Source organism: Chlorocebus sabaeus, chromosome 11 (genome assembly GCF_047675955.1).
Source record: "Chlorocebus sabaeus isolate Y175 chromosome 11, mChlSab1.0.hap1, whole genome shotgun sequence".
Classification (NCBI taxonomy): domain Eukaryota; kingdom Metazoa; phylum Chordata; class Mammalia; order Primates; family Cercopithecidae; genus Chlorocebus; species Chlorocebus sabaeus.
Genome location: NC_132914.1, coordinates 12,009,901 through 12,034,811, shown reverse-complemented (window position 1 = coordinate 12,034,811; position 24,911 = coordinate 12,009,901). Strand labels below are relative to the sequence as shown.

At 39.4% G+C, this 24,911-nt stretch overlaps 1 protein-coding gene and 1 long non-coding RNA gene across 2 annotated transcripts in view; one reads left to right on the top strand and one right to left on the bottom strand.

The window, feature by feature from the left end:
• The window catches only part of LOC140712836 (uncharacterized), a 225,397-nt gene that overhangs the window by 178,488 nt on the left and 21,998 nt on the right, over window positions 1-24,911 (bottom strand). The gene's annotated exons all lie outside the window — the stretch shown is intronic.
• Window positions 5,663-9,134, top strand: LOC103218624 (uncharacterized). The gene is made up of 4 exons (XM_073021326.1): window positions 5,663-5,797; window positions 6,727-6,762; window positions 7,252-7,846; window positions 8,987-9,134. Exons 1-3 carry the CDS (start codon window positions 5,734-5,736, stop codon window positions 7,827-7,829), a joined length of 678 nt encoding a protein of 225 aa, XP_072877427.1. The 5' UTR covers window positions 5,663-5,733; the 3' UTR covers window positions 7,830-7,846; window positions 8,987-9,134.

Below are 24,911 nucleotides of genomic sequence, written 5' to 3'. Positions count from 1 at the left end.
TAAATGAAGGTAAAACAGAATAGGGAGAAGACGCAGTGACTCTGCTTGCAGCTTAGGAGGTGATAGTGGTAATTAGGGGGAAGAGAGAGAATGAAAACGGAGTTGGGGCTGCGGAGTTTTCATGCCTAGGATCAGGAGACCTGTTGTGCCCTCATTCCACAGGAGAGGAGAGTGAAAGAAGAGATGACAATAAACAATAAATGTAAACAAAACTGTGGAATTGGACTGATAAACAGAAAAATAACAGAGTTTGTGAATCAGCAAATGTGAAATCAGACATGAACAGGGGACCGTGGTGCAATTTTCAGGAGAACACCTGGAAAATTAGTCCTATTTGAATATTATGTTTTCCTGTGCAGAAATTTACATGTATATACATTTTAGTGCATATTCTGCAACAAAGTTTGGTCATTTTTCTTCACCTGACCCCGTGCATTTCTTGTTATTTGGTCCTAGATGTTTTATATTGTTCTCATGAATAAGGTCATTCTCTCATTTCTCTCTCTCTCTCTCTCTCTCTCTCTCTCTCTCTCTCTCTCTCTCTCTCTCTGTCTGTCTCTTTCCTTGCACTGCCTTATGCTGTTCCCTATGAAGTGTATGTCTTAGGGAAAGTCACTCACTCACATTAAGATTTTATTTCTACCTTTGAAAAGTGAACAGAAATGCAAAAAGTCCTTAAAATGCTGTGGTAAGTACTAGAACAACTAAGGCATCTGAAACATCACTATGCAAGGTAGAAAAGAATAATCCATAAATCTTTAGCTCTCTAGTCACACATGTGTGGAAATATAATATATGATATAGATAGCAGTTGGGTCACTGAAACAAACTGAATATTTTTTAGAGACAATTTTGTATCCAATCATTTTTAAAATGAATGTTCTATCTCTGTCTCACAGCATGGACTTCCTCATGGCATGTGGCAGGTTTCATAAGGAACAGTTTGGACTTGCAAGGCATTTCTATGATCTAGACTCAAAAGTCACACAGTATCACTTCTGATATAATCTATTGGTCATGGTAGTAAGTTCTACCCAAGCTCAACGGGGTAAAAACAGACCTCACCCCTTCAAGAGAGGATGTCAAGGTACCACTGTAAGAAGAAAATATTAGATGAAAGATTCTGTCATGATCAACTTTAAAAACACAATGCTCCTAGCACTTTGGGAGGACGAGGTGGGCAGATCATGAGGTCAGGAGATCGAGACCATCCTGGCTAACATGGTTAAACCCAGGCTCTACTAAAACTATAAAAAATGAGCCAGGCATGGTGGCGGGTGCCTGTAGTCCCAGCTACTTGGGAGGCTGAGGCAGAAGAATGGCGTGAACCTGGGAGGTGGAGCTTGCAGTGAGCTGAGATCACACCACTGCACTCCAGCCTGGGTGACAGAGCAAGACTCTGTCTCAAAAAATAAATAAAGAAATAAATAAAAATAAAAATAAAAACACAATGTACCACACATCCCAATTTTCAAGATGATAAATATACAAACATGTGGATTTCAGTATCAATAAAATACAATAATAATCTGTGATTCTCAAGCAGAAGAGACAATATCTTTTATAAAACATAGGTACAGGTGTATCTGTTTAATAAATGAGTCATTGATTAACCACTTTAACTAAATTCCTCTTTTAAATGTATCATCTTACTGAGTTGGCACATCATCGGAAAAATATGAGGATGATATACATTGCTTTGTATTTCTTATGAGATAAGTTGTGATTGTACTTCTCTATGAACTGATAGGAAGGGTAACTGAAAGGTGAAGAATACACTCTGACATTGTGAGAACAGTGATGAGCTGAGACTACAGACACTTGACCTTAGGCTGATGACCAATGACTTCTACGGCCCCAATCACTGAGGGTGGGACACCAGCTCTGGGGCCAGGACACAGGTGACATCTTCATGCAGAAGATGAAAGCTGTGTAAGTGGTGAACAATTTATCCTTTCTTAGACATCTCTCTGACCAGACTCCCTCTTGGATTTCTAGAATGTTAGATCCATTGTGATTAGAAGGATCAAATTTAGTCAGTTTAAAAGGGCATACACAAATTTTGACAGTGCTAATATACCACCCAAGAAAAATGCATGTAGCATGGATTAAGGAAGTACATACAGGATCTGCATTGACAGGGTTTTGTAATTAGAAAAAAAAGGAATTAATTCCTCCGAGTGTCTTTATACAAATCCAAAGGGTAAAGCAGAATACTAGAAGATGTTTTAAATATGATTATGATTTCAAACAAACATGTTTACTCAGGAAAATATATTTCTTCTCACCTCAGCTATTAAAGTCTCAGGAAAATTAACCTTGAAAATATTCTAAGGGAAACTTGTTTTCATTCCCTGAATCTCATTTCCTTTCACTTTCTTGTAAAGGAATGAATGAATGAAGAGCAAGTAACGAGTGGAGCACAGTAGGCAAGAACTCTGCCTTCCATTCCACTTACTACATTTATATGAACCCAGGCTTGCACCTAAGTCACCTCATCTACAAAATTAAGTTAATAATAATAATCACAACTCCTTAATACGATGGTTCTGAAGATTGAATATCATATAGTAAATGCCGAGGAAATGTTTTCTATTATAATCAGCCTTTGCTAGGATAAATGGAAAGAATATAAATATGCTCAAATAATTATGAAATATATGTTTAGAGAGCATCATCAAGGAATACAAATATAAAGGTGACAATCATATAATATATATGATATATTATCATATAACATATAATATAAAATGACCATTACATCAGTGTAACCAGAGGTTTTAGACAATTCAAAGCAAAGCTGAATTCACACACACAATTGTATTATCAGAATGGTTGGTTTATGCAATGAACACAGAAGATTCTGCTTTCAGTTCTATTCACAGAACTTCCTAGTCTTCAAAAAGAGGGAGATGTATGGGTGTGAGAGAGCTGAGTCATGAAATTTGGATCTTATTACAAGTGCAGAAGAAAATCCTAAGAGCATTTGAAGCACAAAAGTGTTATGATCTAATTCCTACTTTTCAAAGATTACCCTGACTGATGTGAGGGGAAGAGATATGGGATGTGCTGGTAGGAATGTTATCAAGAGCAGCTGAGGATATTAAAGTCCTTCAGGAGAGAGCCTCATGGCCTGAACTATCACCTTCCAGTAAAGATTATGCAAGTGGTTCTATTTGGGATGAGTGTTGAAAGTGGAGGCAACTCGGTTTGCTGAAGGGCAATGCCTGAAGGGAGTGAGGATTTTTGAACCACTGAACACTTGACTTAGAAAAGGATGGGAGCTGTTATGAGAGCTGAATTGTGTTTCCTAAAATTTCATATGCTGCCGACTGTTCCTTCAGGACCTCAGAATATGAACATGGAGGCAAGTGGAGTGCTGAGGGTTGCCACTCACGTCTAGATGCCCAAGCTCCTGCAGCAGTCTGGCTTCTCCCTTTCACCCACCCTCACTCACAGACAGTGTCAATTTCCACCTTTCAATCACTTCTGTTTTTGTTTTGTCTGGTGAGTGCATAGCTGATATTTATGCTTTTCCTGATAAACTTTACTCACTGCTGACATTGGAGAAGGTCAGGGAAAAGGCCTGAGATGAGTGACTTTTAGGGGCATTTCTATAGTCTTCCTGTACTCTCCTGCCAAAGACAAGTTTGTCTTGCCTCAGGTCTGCAGCAACCTCAGTTGGTGACTTAATCAGGCAATGTCAGCCTGGCCTCTTTGCTGCTCCTTGTCTCTGACATTCCTTTGCTACCTGATGGTCTAACTTAAGATATGTAGGCAGGATTATTCATCTCCAGTTCCTATGGAAAATAGTGTCTGGTGAGACCAGAGACACAAATCTCAATAATACAGTGGGACCTGCGGGCACAAGCAACTACTCTCTGCCTAAGATAAAACTCATGAAGACTAGTTAGAACCAGTCCACTTTCTGTAGAGCTAGAAGAAATTGCCAATTAATAATATCTTTCCCTTTCAAGTATGTCTATATTTTTGCCAGGGAAAATACCAAACTTCCTGGTTCCCTTGAAAGGGCCAAGTTATCTGTAGCAAAGTGTCTGGTATTAGGTAGTCTCCCTTTACTATTACCCACAACTCTTCAGAAGGGCCAGATCCGACCCTCATCTGCACAGCCCAGGATCCACTCCTCCCCAATGCTGAAGAGGTCTGTCTTTAGGATTTACTGTCACATACCCTCCCTACCACCATCATATCTCCAACCAAGCTGTCCTTAAATTAACACCAGTCATGCACAAAATGTGAACATGAGACACTTAGAAAGTCTAAGTGGTAAATGATGGCTGTTGATAGTGACTAACCTGTATATTCCATGAACTGATGAGCAGGGATTTACTAGAAATAACAGAACAATCAGCAGCTGAAAGAAACGCTAACAATGCAGATCTCTGATAGGGCGTTTTGGAAACACAACATTTATTGTGAAATTACACAAACAAGAACGAAACAAAGGTGGTGAGTATTATAGCTTATTACTTAGAAGATTAAATAAAGGAAATCTCACCACATTAATGGTGGGAAAAGTCAGATACATAAAGAAAATTACACATAGTGAGCTTGACTCAGAAAATAAAATATGAACAAAGAAGTACCAGAAAGAATGTAAGGAGGAATGCATATCAGAATATTGTAAAAAAAAAAACAAAAACAAACAAACAAAAAAACACTCCTTGTGGAAGAACAATTTGAGAAAACAGATAACACAAATACTGACTAAACCAAGAAAACCAACACAATGCAGTTGAAGTTTTGATGGGCGTATCTGATTACCTTATTTGAATGTAGAATTGTAGCCACTTAATTATCAGAGGTAAGAATTCAATATAATTCTTAAAAGAAATGAAGCAGAGGGTGAATTTTATAGAATATTCTAGAGAAAGTGAAGAGCATGAAGTAAGTTTTGGCGACATGATATCGCATGGCTCCTGCAAGAAACTATATATTCAGTTTTCTCAGGTCTAGATATTTCCTTGTGGTTTCCATATCCATTTTGCATTAATAACTCCTAAAGATACTTTAAAATACACAATTTTGGCCTTCCTGTGTTGCACAAGAACAAGCCTTGCCTGAGCTGAGTGAGATCCAGAGAAGCTTGAACAATACTGTAGCATGAGAAGGCTGCAGGGCAGCTTTCCGTCATCTATGTGTGCCCAGGAGTGTGCTGTCTTCACACATCTCACAGATGGCAGAAACCATCTCTATCACATCAAGACTTTAGCTAAATGTGATACTATCTGTACATACATCACAAGAGATGGAAATAGGCTATAAAAAGAGCCAGAGATATTGATTATTGTCACTGCTGGGTGTAGCTTTGCTGCCCACATACACATATCCAGAAATAAATAACAGAGTGGAAAGTGGACAATAGTCTTACCAAAAAGATTGAAACTCTACTGATGTTTGAAGTTCAATTATGACACAGTGCTGATTGCTTGGACCTAGTTCATTTAAAACCTTCGTTCAAGTCATAGTTGTACCTTCTAGAAATAAGTCACCAACAAATTCCAACCCAACCCATCCCTCTGGGCTAGAGTCCCAGAGAGAAATAAGGGATGCACTTGACCTGCAGTGAGCAAAGCAGAGCCCAATCTCTGAGGTGGCAAGGCCCATTCAGTGTGGAGCTCAAAGGTGTCATTGTTCTGCTTCTCTTTATAAAGGGAGTTGCCACGTTTCTCCCAGCACAGAGTTGGGAGCAACTCCAGAGCCTCCTTCAAGATGCTGCTGATTTTGCTGTCAGTGACCCTGCTGGCCTTGAGTCCAACTCGGAGCTTAAGTGAAGGTAAAACAGAAGGGGGAGATGATGCGGTGACTCTGCTTGGGGCTTAGGAGGTAATAATGGTAATTATGGGGAAGAGAGGAGAATGAAAACACAGATGGGGCTGTGGAGTTTTCATGCCCAGGATCAGGAGACCTGTTGTGCCCTCATTCCACACCAAGGGCTTCTAATTTATTTCATGCACAATGAAAATCCAATAAAGATTGTACCAGGGGAATGGGAAGGTAAGATTGGCATTTATAGAGAGATATGACTGTGCTGTGAAGGATGCAGTGGAGAATGCAAGGCAGATTCAGGCAAGTCCAGCTGTGAGCATCCTACACTGATCTCAGTAAGTACAGAGGGATGATGGTGGCCTTGCTCTACCTGGTGGGTCAGCATCAATGATGGAGATAAACACACATCAGAGATACTGCAGAGGAGGCAGAACTGGATAAAACACTTGCCTGTACCTAACTACAGATATAGAAATATCTGAGCCAATTATTGTAATTTTTGTCTCCCCTACATGCAGTATTTCAATGTGCTGGGAGTGGTATGGGTAAGATTGTATTGAAATGATTACTTCTGGTTACGCAAATTGAGAAATTTTGTGTACATAAGCAATGTATTTATAGGAGATGGAGGGCATAAGAATACCAAAATATTACATTGAAGTACCTGGCATGTGTAAACTAAATTAGCATTAAGTCTTGAGGGATTCTAGGGAGGAAAAAATGGGGCTCTTCTATGTTGAGTTGGTGGTTGTTGCTCTGTGTCATAACAACCGTGCCTCCCCTTACACCTTCCTCCCCTTTCAGCAGCTTCACAGATGGTGGCTGACGAGTTAACCAAGGGGAGGCATTGGGAGTGGTGAGAAGACCCTTTTCCCCTTAGAACACTTGACAGATTCAAGATGTAACTTTTCCCATCACCCTGTGCTTCTCTTCTAGATGTGATCCAGGAAGACTCTCCTTCCCTAAAATCAGGTAAAACCCAATTCATTCTCAATCTCTTTTGACTATCTTCTTCTGCTCATGAACTGATCAGATCTCCAGTGTTTTCTCATCAACATTTTCCTTTCAGGAATTGATTAATGTTAGTCCCCCTAATAACATAGGCAATCTTCATGCAACCTTGATTTTGGGGACCATGAGCAGGGCCACCAAATTGAATAGCAGAGATGCTTGTCTTAGATCACAACAGGAGTGGGTTGACTTCCCCCTGGTCAGGAGTGCCTGTTTGGGAGATGACAGAGAACTGGGCAGTGTCCTTATTCTGACTCCTCCTTATACTGAGATTCCCTCAACTGCTTTGTTCTTTCCCAGCGTTCAACTCCAGAGTTTTATTACTTCACTGAAAATGCAAAGAAATAAGTGTCTGGGTCTCATTTTTGTGCATTTCCCCATTTAGCTGCATTACAGTAAAAATTTGCTGCAGCTATTCAGTGAATGCTGTGTGTCCTCCACCTCCTCCAGGAAAGCCAGAAGGACCACCCCCACAAGGAGGCAACCAGTCCCAAGGTCCACCACCTCCTCCAGGAAAGCCAGAAGGACCACCCCCACAAGGAGGCAACCAGTCCCAAGGTCCCCCACCTCGTCCAGAAAAGCCAGAAGGACCACCCCCACAAGGAGGCAACCAGTCCCAAGGTCCCCCACCTCGTCCAGGAAAGCCAGAAGGACCACCCCCACAAGGAGGCAACCAGTCCCAAGGTCCCCCACCTCGTCCAGGAAAGCCAGAAGGACCACCCCCACAAGGAGGCAACCAGTCCCAAGGTCCCCCACCTCGTCCAGGAAAGCCAGAAGGACCACCCCCACAAGGAGGCAACCAGTCCCAAGATTCCCCACCTACTCGTGGAAAGCCACAAGGATCACCCCATCAAGGAGGCAACCAGTCTCAAGGTCCCCCACCTCCAGGAAAGCCACAAGGACCACCCCCACCAGGAGGCAATCCCCAGCAGCCTCCACCACCTCCTGCTGGAAAGCCCCAGGGACCACCTCCACCTCCTCAAGGTGGCAGACCACCCAGACCTCCCCAGGGACAGCCTCCCCAGTAATCGAGGTTCAATGACAGGTATGATTCCTGTTTATGTTCACCAAGTGCTCTAAGTGCTACAGTTCTCCAACTTTATTGTGCCAATGAATCAACTAAAAGCCCATTGACATTGTATTGTCCTGGAACCCATTTCTAAAGATTTGTATCCAGATACTCTGGAATAGGGTAACAAGACCCTGTATTTCTAACAAACTCTTTAAGGAATTCTGATGTTGAGAAACAACATACTATATAATCTGTCTCAAATTGTGCTGGCAATGAGGTAGTAGTACCATGTTCATTCTTGGTGCTGTTTTCTGCCCACAAACTCAGAGACCTCCCATTTAAAGTTTTCACCTCAGCATTGTTTGCTCAGTCCTGCCTCACACCAGCCTCTCTAGTCCAGTATTCCTGCCAAGTGGTCCCTGAACATTCAGCAGCTAAAAGGTGTCTCATTTTTTAGATACTTCCTTTTCAATAAGTACATGATTAAGCTAACAAAAGATATCTAATGGAATGGAAAAATATGAAGCTAATTTTAGTGAATGCTCATCCTACCCACCTTCCTTCCTTCAAAAAGCTACCACTGTTGACTTTATGGCATCTTTTCTTTGAAATATTTATGTGTGCACAGACATATAGCATTCTTTTCCCCTACCACTAATAATGTAACTTACATGCAGGTATATATGTTAGTCATTTAAAAATACACTTTTTGAAAATTTCCTCATCAGTTTATGGAGCTAAATACATCTCTTCAGTGGTTTTCTGTTTGCTTTTACAAGCTTTTGCTACTCCATTGTGTGGCTTTCACATGATTTCCTTAACCAATCCCTGTCACTGGACACTGAGGGCGGTTTCAGCTTCTCACTATTATAGAATATGTGCCAGTTACCATCTGTGTAAATATATCCTTGAACAAATTCAACAGCAACGAGTCATAACAACCTAAGGATGATCTTTTCTCTTCATCTTCTAAGCAACAATTTGGAGCACATTGTGTGCAAGGGCATCAAAAGAGTGAACACAGAAAAAATTAGGAGGGAATCACAGGGGTAGAAGTGTTGGAGGAGAGAGGATGGGCTCTCATGTACTGTACTGCAGTAACACCAGTGAGGAATTAGACATTTCCTGCCATCTCAAGTCTGGTTTATGAACTTCCTTGTTTGTTTGTTTCAGAAACTGAATAAGAAGATGACAGTGATTCAAACGATTCAAATGCTGTGACATTGGAAGAAGGTGGTCATAGCTCTAACTTCAATATACCAATAAAATAATCAGCTTGCAATTTCTGATTGTGGTGTCTCTTTCTCAGTGTTTGTGAATGTGGAATGTGAGGACCAAGAACACATTATAAGAACATCTAGGACCTCTTCTCTCTGTTGCTTCCAGGGAGCTTCCCTCCTCTTTAATTCTAATTTAGCCAGCTGCCATGAAAAATGTTTTACTGTTTATCTCCTTCCCTGACTTCTATTTTTTTCTTCTTTTCCTGAGATGGAGTCTTGCTCTATCACCTAGGTTGGAGTGCAGTGGTGTGATCTTGGCTTACCACAACCTGCATCTCCTGGGTTGAAGCTATTCTCCTGCCTCACTCTTCACAGTAGCTGGGATTACAGGTTCCCACCATCATGCCTGCGTAATTTTTGTAATTTTAGTTGAGATGGGGTTTCACCCTGTTGGCCAGGTTAGGCTAGAACTTCTGACTTCAGGTGATCTGCTTGCCTCAGCCTCCCAATATCTTGCGATTACAGGCATGAGCCATCACACCTGGCCCTTCCCTGACTTCTATAGTACCAATTGAAATCTTAAAATTATTATCAGATTGTTTACTGATATTCCAGTAATCTTAAGGACAAAAACACAACAAATGGAAAATAAGTCACAGAAGCGAAAAGAAATCCTTATCATTTCTAAGAAACTGAGTTTGGTTTCAAGGGAATGAATATGGCTCTATGCTTCTTATCCACAGAATCCTCTCTATCCCATTTACCCTATTTTAACAGTGATCACTTTCCTCCCTCCCTATGTTCCTCACCTTTCTTTAATGAAACCTGAATGGATTTCACTAAGGAGGCAGCATGACTTTAAGGAGCGAAGAATTGGGAAGCTCTCAGGTTTTAGTTAAGACATAAATCTTTTTCTTGCTAGCTCTGGACTCTTAAAAAGCTACTTGGTCTCTCAGAGCTTGAATTTCCTCATCTAAAATGAGAAGAATCATAACAGCTACCTTAGAATATGGAGATTAATTAGGTAACATACATATCAAAAACCCTGCAGAGATTGGCATGTCTGCTTCTCAAGCAAGGAAGGTTCAATATTAGAAAACTGCTCCTGTGCCCTCTGATAGCCTCAGATAATTCACTAAAAAGTTCAGAAAAATCAGAATAGAAGGATTTTGCTGTGTGCACCACCAAGTTGAGCAACCACATTCAGTTCAATCACAGTTCTCTAGCTTCTCTCCTATTATCTTAGGTGAAGCCTCCCTACCTCTATCTCTTACCTTCCCTCTTGATTCTGAACCACATTACCCAATCAAGGATTTTGCTTCTGCATGTGACCCCTTGTCTCCTGATTCTTACATCTACGCTCTATGGGATTACTTCAATCAGCAAAAGCCTGCTGAAACATCACCCACTTCTACAGAGGTCTCCTATGACTCTTAGTGTTTCTTTCCTACCATATTATTTGTCTGCCATTTTTATTGCAAAAGTTCTTGAAACATATGTATGTGATTCTTTCCCAATCCTCTCACTTCCATTTTTTAAAACGCACATTAAAAATGCTTTTGTTCTTTCCACTCCAAGTCTGTCAGGGTGGTCTACTGTCTCCATTCCACTCATTTCAGGAATCAATTCTCAGTCCTGCATCTCCTACGACCCCTTGGCAGTTTACCGTTCTTTTGGGAACACTCTATCAGTCTTTCCAGGAACCTCTAGCTCTCTCCTCGGATTTCTCCTACCTCTGCCTCTTCCCTCCTAGAACTACAAATTTATTCCTCTTCCAACTCTATTTGGTCTTGGTAAATTATTCATCTAATTAATCAACAAGGATTTATTCTTGACTCTTCTGTTTTCCCCTTACATCACATAATATCTAGTCAAATAAGCTATGTTATCATTGTGATGTTCAAGCTTCAAAATAATTTCCTGCTGCAACCAGTTTCATCACTTTCATCTCTGTCAGCCCATCTAAGCAAGCCTCATCTGCAGTTTACACCAAATAGTTCTATTTATTTCCGAACAGTCAGTTATCCACCTTGGTCATTTAAAAATTATTTTACTTGAGATTGGGCACCAAGAGGGCTGAACAGGAACAGCTCCAGCCTCCAGCTCCCAGTGTGAGCGACACAGAAGACGGGTGATTTCTGCATTTTTAATTGAGCCTCCACTGTTGATACCCAGGCAAAAAGGGTCTGGAGTGGACCTCAAGCAAACTCCAACAGACCTGCAGCTGAGGGTTCTGAGTGTTAGAAGGAAAACTAACAAACTGAAAGGACATCCACATCAAAACCCCATCTGTACGTCACCATCATCAAAGACCAAAAAGGTAGCTAAAACCACAAAGATGGGGAAAAAGCATGCAGAAAAACTGAAAATTCAAAAAACCAGAGTGCCTCTCCCCCTCCAAAGGAACGCAGCTCCTCACCAGCAATGGAACAAAGCTGGATGGAGAATGACTTTGACGAGTCGAGAGAAGAAGCCATCAGTCAATCAAACTTTGCAGAGCTAAAGGAGGAACTACGAACCCAGTGCAAAGAAACTAAAAACCTTGAAAAAAGATTTGACGAATTGATAACTAGAATAACCAATGCAGAGAAGTTCATAAATGACCTGATAGAGATAAAAACCATGACACGAGAACTATGTGACAATCCACAAGCTTCAGTAACTGACTCAATCAACTGGAAGAAAGAGTATCAGTCACTGAAGATCAAATGAATGAAATGAAGCAAGAAGAGAAGTTTAGAGAAAAAAGACTAAAAAGAAATGAACAAAGTCTCCAAGAAATATAGGATTATGAGAAAAGATCAAATCTATGTCTGATTGGTGTACCTGAAAGTGACGGGGAGAATGGAACCAAGTTGGAAAACACTCTGCAGGCTATTATCCAGGAAAACTTCCCTAACCTAGCAAGCCAACATTCAAATTCAGGAAATACAGAGAATGCCACAAAGATACTCCTTGAGAAAAGCAACTCCAAGACACATAATTGTCAGATTCATCAAAGTTGAAATGAAGGAAAGAAAATGTTAAGGGAAGCCAGAGAGAAAGGTGGGGTTACCCACAAAGGGAAGCCCATCAGACTAACAGCAGATCTCTCAGCAGAAACTCTACAAGCCAGAAGAGAGTGGGGGCCAATATTCCACATTCTTAAAGGAAAGAATTTTCAACAAAGAATTTCATATCCAGCCAAACTAAGTTTCATAAGTGAAGGAGAAATAAAATCCTTTACAGACAAGTAAATGTTGAGAGATTTTGATACCACCAGGCCTGCTCTACAAGAGCTCCTGAAGGAAGCACTAAACATGGAAAGGAACAACTGGTACCAGCCACTGCAAAAACATGCCAAAATGTAAAGACCATTGATGCTAGGAAGAAACTGCATCAACTAATGAGCAAAATAACCAGCTAACATCATAATGACAGCATCAAGTGCACACATAACATTAACCTTAAATGTAAATGGGCTAAATGGTCCAATTAAAAGACACAGACTGGCAAATTGGATAAAGAGTCAAGACCCATCAGTATGCTGTATTTAGGAGACCCATCTCACGTGCAGAGACACATATAGGCTCAAAATAAAGGGATGGAGGAAGATCTACCAAGCAAATGGAAAACAGAAAAAGACAGGGGTTGCAATCCTAGTCTCTGATAAAACAGACTTTATACCAACAAAGATCAAAAGAGACAAAGACGGCCATTACATTATGGTAAAGGGATCAATTCAACGAGAAGAGCTAACTATCCTAAATATATATGCATCCAATACAGGAGCACCCAGATATATAAGGCAAGTCCTTAGAGACTTACGAAGAGACTTAGACTCCCACACAACAATAATGGGAGACTTGAACACCCCACTGTCCACATTAGACAGATCAACAAGATAGAAAGTTAACAAGGATATCCAGGAATTGAACGCAACTCTGCACCAAGTGCACCTAATAGACATCTACAGAACTCTCCTCCCCAGATCAACAGAATATACATTCTTCTCAGCACCACATCGCACTTATTCCAAAATCGACTACATAGTTGTAAGTAAAGCACTCCTCAGCAAATGTAAAAGAACAGAAATTATAACAAACTGTCTCTCAGACCACAGTGCAATCAAACTAGAACTCAGGACTAAGAAACACAATCAAAATCGCTCAACTACATGGAAACTGATCAACGTGCTCCTGAATGACTACTGGGTACATAACAAAGTAAAGGCAGAAATAAAGATGCTCTTTGAAACCAATGAAAACAAAGATACAACATACCAGAATCTCAGGGACACATTTAAAGCAGTGTGTAGAGGGAAATTTATAGCACTAAATGCCCACAAGAGAAAGCAGGAAAGATCTAAAATTGACACCCTAACATCACAATTAAAAGAACTAGAGAAGCAAGAGCAAACACATTCAAAAGCTAGCAGAAGGCAAGAAATAACTAAGATCAGAGAAGAACTGAAGGAGAGAGAGACACAAAAAAACTCTTAAAACAAATCAATGAATCCAGGAGCTGTTTTTTTGAAAAGATCAACAAAATTGATAGACCATTAGCAAGACTAATAAAGAAGAAGAGAGAGAAGAATCAAATAGATGCAATAAAAAGTGATAAAGGGGATATCACCACTGACCCCACAGAAATACAAACTACCATCAGAGAATACTATAAACTCCTCTAGGCAAATAAACTAGAAAACCTAGAAGAAATGGACAAATTCCTGGGCACATACACTCTCCCAAGACTAAACCAGGAAGAAGGTGAATCTCTGAATAGACCAATAGCAGGCTCTGAAATTGAGGCAATAATTAATAGCCTACCAACGAAAAAAAAAGTCCAGGACCCAACGGATTCACAGTCAAATTCTACCAGAGTTACAAGGAGGAGCTGGTACTATTCCTTCTGAAATGATCCCCATCAATAGAAAAAGAGGGAATCCTCCCTAACTCATTTTATGAGGCCAACATCATCCTGATACCAAAGCCTGGTAGAGACACAACAAAAAAAGATAATTTTAGACCAATATCCCTGATGAACATAGATGCAAAAATTCTCAATAAAATACTGGCAAATTGAATCCAGCAGCACATCAAAAAGCTTATCCACCATGATCAAGTGGGCTTCATCCCTGGGATGCAAGGCTGGGTCAACATATGCAAATCAATAAATGTAATCCAACATATAAACAGAACCAAAGACAAAAACCACATGATTATCTCAATAGATGCAGAAAAGGCCTTTGACAAAATTCAACAGCCCTTCATGCTAAAAACTCTCAATAAATTCGGTATTGATGGAACGTATCTCAAAATAGTAAGAGCTATTTATGACAAACCCACAGCCAATATCATACTGAATGGGCAAAAACTGGAAGCATTCCCTTTGAAAATCGGCACAAGACAGGGAGGGATGCCCTCTCTCACCACTTCTATTCACCATAGTGTTGGAAGTTCTGGCTAGGGCAATCAGGAAAGAGAAAGAAATAAAGGATATTCAGTTAGGAAAAAAGAAGTCAAATTGTCCCTGTTTGCAGATGATATGATTGTATATTTAGAAAACCCCATCGTCTCAGCCCAAAATCTCCTTAGGCTGATAAGCAACTTCAGCAAAGTCTCAGGATACAAAATCAATGTGCAAAAATCACAAGCATTCTTATACACCAATAACAGACAAATAGAGAGCCAAATCATGAATGAACTTCCATTCACAATTGCTTCAAAGAGAAGGAAATATCTAGGAATCCAACTTTCAAGGGATGTGAAGGACTTCTTCAAGGAGAACTACAAACCACTGCTCAGTGAAATAAAAGAGGACACAAATAAATGGAAGAACATACCATACTCATGGATAGGAAGAAATCAATATGGTGAAAATGGCCATACTGCCCAAGTTAATTTATAGATTAAATGCCATCCCCATCAAGCTACCAATGACTTTCTTCACAGAATTGGAAAAAACTGCTTTAATGTTCATATGGAACCAAAAAAAACCCCACATTGCCAAGACAATCCTAACCCAAAAGAACAAAGCTGGAGGCATCACACTACCTGACTTCAAACTATACTACAAGGCTACAGTAACCAAAACAGCATGGTACTGGTACCAAAACAGAGATATAGACCAATGAAACAGAACAGAGCCCTCAGAAATAATACCACATATCTACAGCCATCTGATCTTTGACAACCTGACAAAAACAAGAAATGGGGAAAGGATTCCCTTTTAATAAATGATTCTGGGAAAATTGGTTAGCCATAAGTAGAAAGCGGAAACTGGATCCTTCCCTTACTCCATATATGAAAATTAATTCAAGATGGATTAGAGACTTAAATGTTAGACCTAATACCATAAAAATCCTAGAAGAAAACCTAGGTAATACCATTCAGGACATAGGCATGGGCAAGGACTTCATGTCTAAAACACCAAAAGCAATGGCAACAAAAGTCAAAATTGACAAATGGGATCTCATTAAACTAAAGAGCTTCTGCACAGCAAAAGAAACTACCATCAGAGTGAACAGGCAACCTACAGAATGGGAGAAAATTTTTGCAATCTACTCATCTGACAAAGGGCTAATATCCAGAACCTACAAAGGACTCAAACAAGTTTACAAGAAAAAAACAAACAATCCCATCAAAAAGTGGGCAAAGGATATGAACAGACACTTCTCAAAAGAAGACATTCATACAGCCAACAGACACATGAAAAAATGCTCATCATCACTGGCCATCAGAGAAATGCAAATCAAAACCACAGTGAGATACCATCTCACACCAGTTGCAATGGTGATCATTAAAAAGTCAGGAAAAAACAGGAGGAAAGAGTGGGAAAGGGTTGAGGTGTAAAAGACTACAAATTGGGTGCAGTGTATACTGCCCGGATGATGGGTGCACCAAAATCTTACAAATCACCACTAAAGAACTTATTCACATACCTAAACGCCACCTGTTCCCCAACCTATGGAAGTAAAAAAGAAAAGAAAAAAGAAAGAAAGAAAGAAAAAGAAAATTCCTAGGCACCCAACTTACAGTTCTGATGCAGTATCTTTGGACTTCTGTTTTTTTCTAATATTAAAATATCTTTAAAGTGTACTCTGTTTTCTTCAGTTAATAATGTGAAAAGACTGCATTTATATGGTGAAATTCCCAGAACCTTCAATTCTTTATAGATAGGCTAAATTACTTGTATCATTACTTGCCAAACTTCTTGAACGTGATGGAGTTTATGTTAAGAAACAAAGTTTATATAATGTCTAGTTTCATATTGTAATTACTTTCTTCCACAAAGTTTTTGAAATCCCCTTGTATTCTCAAACCATTCTGGAAGGGGAGGAACAGATTTTTATTTTTATTTTTATTTTTGTTTTTTGAGACGATTCTTTCTCTGTCACCCAGGCTGGAGTGCAGCGGCTGGATCTCGGCTCACTGCAAGCTCCGCCTTCCGGGTTCACGCCATTCTCCTGCCTCAGCCTCCCGAGTAGCTGGGACTACAGGCGCCCGCCACCACGCCCGGCTAATTGTTTTTGTATTTTTTAGTAGAGACAGGGTTTCACCGCATTAACCAGAATGGTCTCGGTCTCCTGACCTCGTGATCCGCCTGCCTCGGCTTCCCAAAGTGCTGGGATTACAGGCGTGAACAACCGTGCCCAGCCAGGAATAGATTCTTATGTGTACAACACAGGATCCTCTTATCCAAATGATCAAGTGGCCTGTCTTTAGGATTTCCAGTCACATCCCCACACACAATACCTCAAACAAGGTCATCCTGAAGTTATCACTGTCCATGAACAAAAACTGAATGACAGCACAAGACTTATTCAAGGCCGGAAATAAGTGGCAGCTGTTGATACTGACACACCTACACTTTCCATGAAAAGGGTGAAAGGGTGAGCAGAAACTACTTGATATAGCAGAAAAGTCAGCAGATGAAAAGAAAGCTACCAACACAAACTCAGCAAAAAGACCTTGGAAACACAGTATATTGATGCAAATTTTAAAAACAAAAAGAAAAAGAAAGGAGTAAGAATAATTATAGACACTTACTTAGAAGATTAGATTTAAAAATTGTCTAAAATTTTATTTAAAAAGAAGCCAGAAAAGGAAAAATGAACACAGGGAAGACTGATTTAGAACACAAAATGTCAACAAATACATGTGAGAAAGAGAGTGAGGAGAATTTCATTTCAGAATTTTGCAAAAATGAAAAAAATTTCTGTGTGAAAGAACAATCTGGGAGACAGATATCACAGGCACTAAGAAATTGATCAATGCAATATGCTTGAGGCTTTTGTGTGGATACCAGACTATCTTATTTGAGTATACAATTATGGCCACTCATTATAAGTGGGAGTGATTAAAAATTTTTTCCTGGAAGAATGACTGAACATGACGACTCATGCCTGTTATCCCAGGACTTTGGAAAAGTGAGGCGGGAGGATCCCTTGAGGCCAGGAGTTCAAGACCAGCCTGAGCAACAAAGTGAGGCTCCATCTCTTCAAGAAAATTTTAAAATAAATAAAAAAGAAATAAATGGGCATGGTGTCATGAACCTGTAATTCAAGCAACTCCAGAGGCTGAAGCTGGGGGATTCCCCTGAGCACAGGCATTCAAGGATGCTGTAAGCCATGATCATGACACCACACTCCAGCCTGGGTGACAGAGAGTCTGTATAAAAAAAAATTTCCTAAAAGATGTAAAGCCCAAATTGAATCTGATAAACATTCTAACAAAGGGGTAGAGCAAGGAAAAAATTTTAAAGATATGAAACAGGATGTTACATTTAAGAACTGTGTATTCATTCTGTTCATTTCTAGAAACCCTTGGTAGTTTTTGTGGCCAAATTTGTTTTAACCTCTCCATGAATATTAATAATAGAACACATTAAGACACCTGTATCCTACAACACCAAGACTTTTCTGGCTAGAGCCAGATCCAAAGAACATTAGACAATCTGCGTGGGTCTGACCAGGCTGAGGGCCAACCTTCTGTCAGCCGTGAATGGCCACGTTTGTGTTGTCTTCCCACAGCTCAAAGTTCCAAAGAAATAATCTCCATATAATCAAACATTTAGCAAAATATGGTAGGCATAGGTATACAAAAATCCACAGCCAACCTCTTGTTCCTTAGAATATGATTGTGTTTAGAACACAGCCCTAAGAATAGGTGATCAAGCTAAAATGAGGGAATTTCAGTGGAACTAAATCCAGTAAGATTGGTGCCCTTATAAGAAGTGGAAATGTCTTAGAACTGGAAATTTGCACACAGACACACAAGAAGTATGTAGGCACAGACTCAGCCCCAGGGGAGGACACAGCAAGAAGACAGATATCTAGATGATAAGCAGACAAGCCCCAGAAAAACTGAACCTGCTGACACGTTCATCATGAACTTGTGTATCCAGAACTGTGAAAAAAATAATTTCTGTTGTTTAAGACACTCCGTTCATGATATTTTGTTTGGGCCACTATAACAAAGAAATTCATACGATAGTAGGTTTTAGGAGATTGGAATTAAGATGCCTACTTGGTACATGATAAATTTACAACCATTTTAGATGGAAGATGGATGGCTGAGGTCTTTGATGCATGTACAGGTGCCTAATCTCCTGCTACAGTCTTGCTCCTTGCTTTGACTCCATCTTAAGTCACTGACAGTCTCTCTTTCAGCTCTTTGGTCACCTCTGTTTTGGTTGTGTCTGGCAGGTTCATACCTGATATTTATTCTTCCTGATACACTAATCTCTTTCACTCATTGCTTACACTGGAGAAGGTCAGGAATAGGGCATAAGCTGAGTGATATTTGGAAGCATCACCAGTTCTCTTCCTGGACTCCGCAGACAAGCAGAATCCTGCTTCCAACCAGGACTACAGCTTCCTCAGCCATACACACATCTGCCTGGCACTCCCCTCTGCTCCTTCTCTCTGACCTCCCTTTACTACCTGAAGGGCTACCATAAGCTACATAGGAGGGACTTTTCATGTTCAGTTTCTTTTTTGAAATAATGTTTGGTGAAACCAGAGATAATCATATAACATCAGGGCATCTGCTAGGCCCAAGGAGTTACCCTGTGCCTCCCTTAAAGCATGTGAAGCCTCGTTAAAGCCATTTGACTTACCACATAGCTGGAGAATATTTCATCACTGGTATTACATTCCTCCTTCAACAAACATCTCTATTTATGCCAGGAGAAATAAGAAAACAATTTGCCTAATCAGTAGGAAAAGTCAAAGTTAACTGTAGCAAACCTCATTGGATTAGGAAGATTGGAATGAAGATGCCTACTTGGTGCATGATAAATTTACAACCATTTTAGATGGAAGGTGGATGGCTGAGGTCTTTGATGCATGTACAGGTGCCTAATCTCCTGCTACCGTCTTGCTCCTTGCTTTGACTCCATCCTGAGTCCCTGTAATGCAATGGGACTTTAAAATGTTCAAGGAAAATGTATGTTATATTTAAAAAATAACATGAATGGATTCCAATTTTCTTTTACACCAAAATAAACTCAGACTGACATGCTCTAACGTGTCTGAACAGGAGCTACTTGAGGCATCAAGAAAAATGAGAGCAGGTTCGAAAGATCCCCTATAAGAGATACATGAATTCTTCTAAAATTAAAGAGAGTACAAATATTAAATTCATGGTAAAACTTGGGTAGAATGTGAAATCAACGATGCTTTCTGAAACACTGATGGGGATAATGTGCTAAAAAATTGGCAGTTTACAAGTAAATAACTCATTTCAAGAAGGGATGAGATGACATTGAACCTACAGCCCATAGAGGCAGAGGATTCATATCAAATTGCATGGATAAAATTCATCTTGCTTATACCCTATTAGAAGACAACCAGTGGTTAACAATACAAACAGCCAATACTACAAAATTCTCCACTGGTTCCCCTCACCTGATTCTAATTGAATAATTAATGTTGGGTGAAATTTATCCTCAATGGATGCCAAAAATGTAGCAAAAGATAAGTTACAGATGGGAGGAGAACTTTCCATGAATTTTTAAATAAAGGGGATGAAGATCTTGAAGCATTTCTTCAAGGAATTGTAATGGGAGATGCAACCTGGCTTTATCAGTACAATCCTGAAAACAAATACAGTCAAAGCAATAGCTACCAAGAGGTGGAAAAGTCCAGTTAAGTAAAGTAGATAAGGAAAATGCAAATGCCATGGCAAGAGTTTATTGGGAGGCTCAAGGCATTTTGCTCGCTGACTTTCTGGAGGGCAAAAGCATGACAATATCTGCTTATTCTAAGAATATTGTGAGAAAGCCAAAGCTTTAGTAAAGAAATGCCTGGAGGTGCTTCAGCAGAGTCCTCCACCACAACAGTGCTCCTGCTCATTTCTCTCATCAAACAGGACTGTTGCGTGAGAGCTCTGATGGAAAATCATAAGGCATCCACATTACAATCCTAATTTGATTCCTTTGGGTTTCTTTTGGTTTCATAATGTCATAATGTCTGCAAAGGGCATCTATTATTCTTCAGTTAATAATGTAAAAAAGACATAACAATAGCTGCCATGCTGACTAAAATGTACGACAATTGGTCAATAAATAGTCTCAATATTCTCTCCTTACATTGCTCATTAATGATTAGGATTGGGAAATGGTTGAAACCTGAGTATCAGGTGTTAGAATTAAAACACACTTCCCAAATGAGACTTTAATTTTGCCTCTCTTCCACAGATAACAGGAGATAGAAGGATTAAAGATCCCCCGAAGTTGTTACAGGTCATTGGGAAGACATAAAATTCAGGTGTTGATTCACCTGAGCCTTGAGCTGTATCTGCACTGCTTGAATTTGAAAGTAAAGGGTATTCAGTTAGGTAAAGAAGAAGTCAAATTGTCCCTGTTTGCAGATGACATGATTGTATATTTAGAAAACCACATTGTCTCAGCTCAAAATTTCCTTAAGCTGATAAGCAACTTCAGCTAAGTCTGATCATACAAAATCAATGTGCAAAAATCACAAGCATTCTTATATACCAGTAACAGACAAACAGAGAGCCAAATCATGAATGAACTCCCATTCACAATAGCTTCAAAGAGAATAAAATACCTAGGAATCCAACTTACAAGGGATGTAAAGGACCTCTTCAAGGATAACTACAAACCACTGCTCAGTGGAATAAAAGAGGACACAAATAAATGAAAGAATGTGCCATGCTCATGGATAGGAAGAATCAACATTGTGAAAATGGCCACACTGCCCAAGGTAATTTATAGATTCAATACCATCCCCATTAAGCTACCAGTGACTTTCTTCACAGAATTGGAAAAAAACTGCTTTAAAGTTCATATGGAACAAAAAAGACCCTGCATTGCCAAGACAATCCTAAGCCAAAAGAACAAAGCTGGAGGCATCATGCTACCTGACTTCAAACTATACTACAAGGCTACATTAACCAAAACAGCATAGTACTGGTACCAAAACAGAGATATAAACCAATGGAACAGCACAGAGCCCTCAGTAATAATACCACATGTCTACAGCCATCTGATCTTTGACAAACCTGACAAAAACAAGAAATGGAGAAAGGATTTCCTATTGAATAAATGGTGCTGGAAAAATTGGCTAGCCATAAGTAGAAAGCTGAAACTGGATCCTTTCCTTATTCCTTACACGAAAATTAATTCAAGACGGATTAGAGACTTAAATGTTAGACCTAAAAACCATAAAAACCCTAGAAGAAAACCTAGGTAATACCATTCAGGACATAGGCATGGGCAAAGACTTCATGTCTAAAACACCAAAAGCAACAGCAACAAAAGCCAAAATTGACAAATGGGATCTAATTAAACTAATGAGCTTCTGCACAGCAAAAGAAACTACCATCAGAGTGAACAGGCAACCTACAGAACGGGAGAAAATTTTTGCAATCTACTCATCTGACAAAGGGCTAATATCCAGAATCTATAAAGAACTCAAAAAAATTTACAAGAAAAAAAAAATACCCCATCAAAAAGTGGGCAAAGGATATGAACAGACACTTCTCAAAAGAAGACATTCATACAGCCAACAGACACATGAAAAAATGCTCATCGTCACTCGCCATCAGAGAAATGCAAATCAAAACCACAATGAGGTACCATCTTATACCAGTTAGAATGGCAATCATTAAAAAATCAGGAAAAACCAGGTGCTGGAGAGGATGTGGAGAAATAGGAACACTTTTACACTGTTGGTGGGACTGTAAACTAGTTCAACCATTGTGGAAAACAGTGTGGCAATTCCTCAAGGATCTAGAACTAGAAATACCGTTTGACCCAGCCATCCCATTACTGGGTATATACCCAAAGGATTATAAGTCATGCTGCTATAAAGACACATGCACACGTATGTTTATTGCGGCACTATTCACAATAGCAAAGACTTGGAATCAACCCAAATGTCCATCAGTGAGAGACTGGATTCAGAAAATGTGGCACATATATACCATGGAATACTATGCAGCCATAAAAAAGGATGAGTTCGTGTCCTTTGTAGGGACATGGATGCAGCTGGAAACCATCATTCTCAGCAAACTATCGCAAGAACAGAAAACCAAATATCACATGTTCTCAATCATAGGTGGGAACTGAACAATGAGATCACTTGGACACAGGAAGGGGAACATCACACACCGGGTCCTATTGTGGGGGGGACGGAGGGGGGAGGGATAGCATTAGGAGATATACCTAATGTAAATGACGAGTGAATGACTGCAGCACACCAACATGGCACATGTATACATATGTAACAAACCTGCATGTTGTGCACATGTACCCTAGAACTTAAAGTATTTAAAAAAAAAAAAAAAACCAAAAGAGGAAAAACAAGTCTCCACGAAAAAACTCCTCCAAAAAACTCTTAGAACTAAAAAACAAATTCAGTAACATTGTAGTATAAAATATCAATATGCAAAAGTTAGTAGCATTTCTATATAACAACAATAAACTAGCAGGAAAGAAAAATCATGTACGCAATTCCCTTTACAAAGCTACAAAAATAAACTACTCAGTAATAAATTTAACCAAGCAGACTAATACTTATCAGCTATATGACTGAAAATGTCAGTCAATCATACTGAGCTTTTATTTCTTCATTTGAGGACTAAACACAATGAAAGAAATTATCAAAGGACAATTATAAAGACAAAAGGGCTAACGATATAAAACAGGTATTACTATTGTAGGTACAGTGGGATGATCATTACATCTTTAGCTATATACCCATATCTGTTTGGAAATTTATTGTGTAATTCTGAAACAATTCAACCAATGACTACAACATGGTCATTAAATGTTTTTTGGAGATAATTCAATCTCCAATTATTTTGCAAACTAATTGTAGATCTCTATCTCACAGCATGGGCTTCCTCACAACATGTGGACAGGTTCCTGAGAGAACAAGTTAGAATTCCATGTCATCTCTATGATCTGGACTCAAAATTTACTAAGCATCACTTCTTACATGCTCTATTGATCAAAACAGTTACAAAGGTCCACTGAGGTTCAAGGGGGAGGAATCCGATGTCACCAGTTGCAGGGAGGATATCAAGGTCCCATTGTCATCAGAAAGCACCAGGTGAGAGATAATCTTTTGGCCATCTTTGGAAGGTGTGATCTGCCATACATCACAAATCCCAAGATGCTAAAAAGGTAAACATGTGTATCTAAATATCGACAACTGTAGTAAGAAATCTATGGTAGAATTTATTATCAATGTTCTTAAGGAGAAGAGAAGAACCTGTCCTGAGACAAAAGCTATGCATTCACTTAAAAAAAAGTGAGTCTGTCATTAATCATTTGAAAATAATCCCTTTTAAAGATACCTGCTTACCTGTTTCTTATATAACTTTATAACAACATGAGGAATTTGTGTTGCTTTGTAACACATATAAAAGAAGTCATGATTTTATTTCTCTATGACCTTTGAAAATGTATAACTAAAAGTTTCACAACACTGCCTGACATTGCTAAAACAGTGGGAGGTGAGGTTACAGACACTTAACCTTAGGCTAGTGAGCACTGCCTCCTTCCAAAGCCCCAATCACTGACAAAGTAGCACCAGCTCTGGGTCAAGACATGGGAGAAACTCTCATAGCTATGCCTGAGAGCTATGCATGAGTTCTATAGCTATGCATGTGATATAGAAATTTTTCTTTTGATATACAACTCTCTGACCAGTCTCTCTCCTGACTTTCTGAAATTTTCAATTTCTTGTGATAAATGAATCAAAATTTAGGTCCTTAAAATGGTTTCCACAATTAAGCCAATGTCTCCCAAGATGCCATATAGTAACCAGACGTTTAATTTTGCATATTCCAGAAGAAGGAGGGATGGATAAGGGCATGGCAACAAACTTTAAACAAAATATTAGTTAAAATACAAGACCTCAAACATCACAACCGGAAAGGCCTTCTCCAAGGCACATAAGAGTCAAATGTCAACAGTCAAATAAAGCAAAGAGAAAATTCTAAAAACAGTACGATAAAACCATCAAGTCATATAGTAGGGAAGCCTCAACAGATTAGGAGTGATTGTCACAGGAGAGACTGTACAAGCCGGTAGAGAATGAAATGATATATTCAAAGTGTTCAAAGAAAAAAATTCTGCCAGCCACAAATACTACCTCTGGAAATGGACACCTTCAAAATGGAATAACAATAAAGTCTTCCCCTGAAAACCAAAAGCTGAGAGAATCCGTCACCAATAGACCTGCTCTACAAGAAATGATTAAGGGAATTCTATACCTCGAAGCAAAAGGAAAACATACACCATCATGAAGAAAACAAGAAGCAAAAAGAAGTTCAAAGCAACCAAAATAAAACTCTAATATGGATGCCTAATAATTTTCTACCAGAACTCTCACACAACTTTCCTTGTTCCATGAGATAAAT

What these genes read in the sequence shown, in the direction of transcription:
- LOC103218624 (XM_073021326.1), top strand. Translation starts at nt 5,734, where the DNA reads ATGCTGCTGATTTTGCTGTCAGTGACCCTGCTGGCCTTGAGTCCAACT. An exon ending in AACTCGGAGCTTAAGTGAAG is followed by an intron (nt 5,798 to 6,726) that starts GTAAAACAGAAG and finishes CTTCTCTTCTAG; the next exon opens with ATGTGATCCAGGAAGACTCT. An exon ending in CTCTCCTTCCCTAAAATCAG is followed by an intron (nt 6,763 to 7,251) that starts GTAAAACCCAAT and finishes CACCTCCTCCAG; the next exon opens with GAAAGCCAGAAGGACCACCC.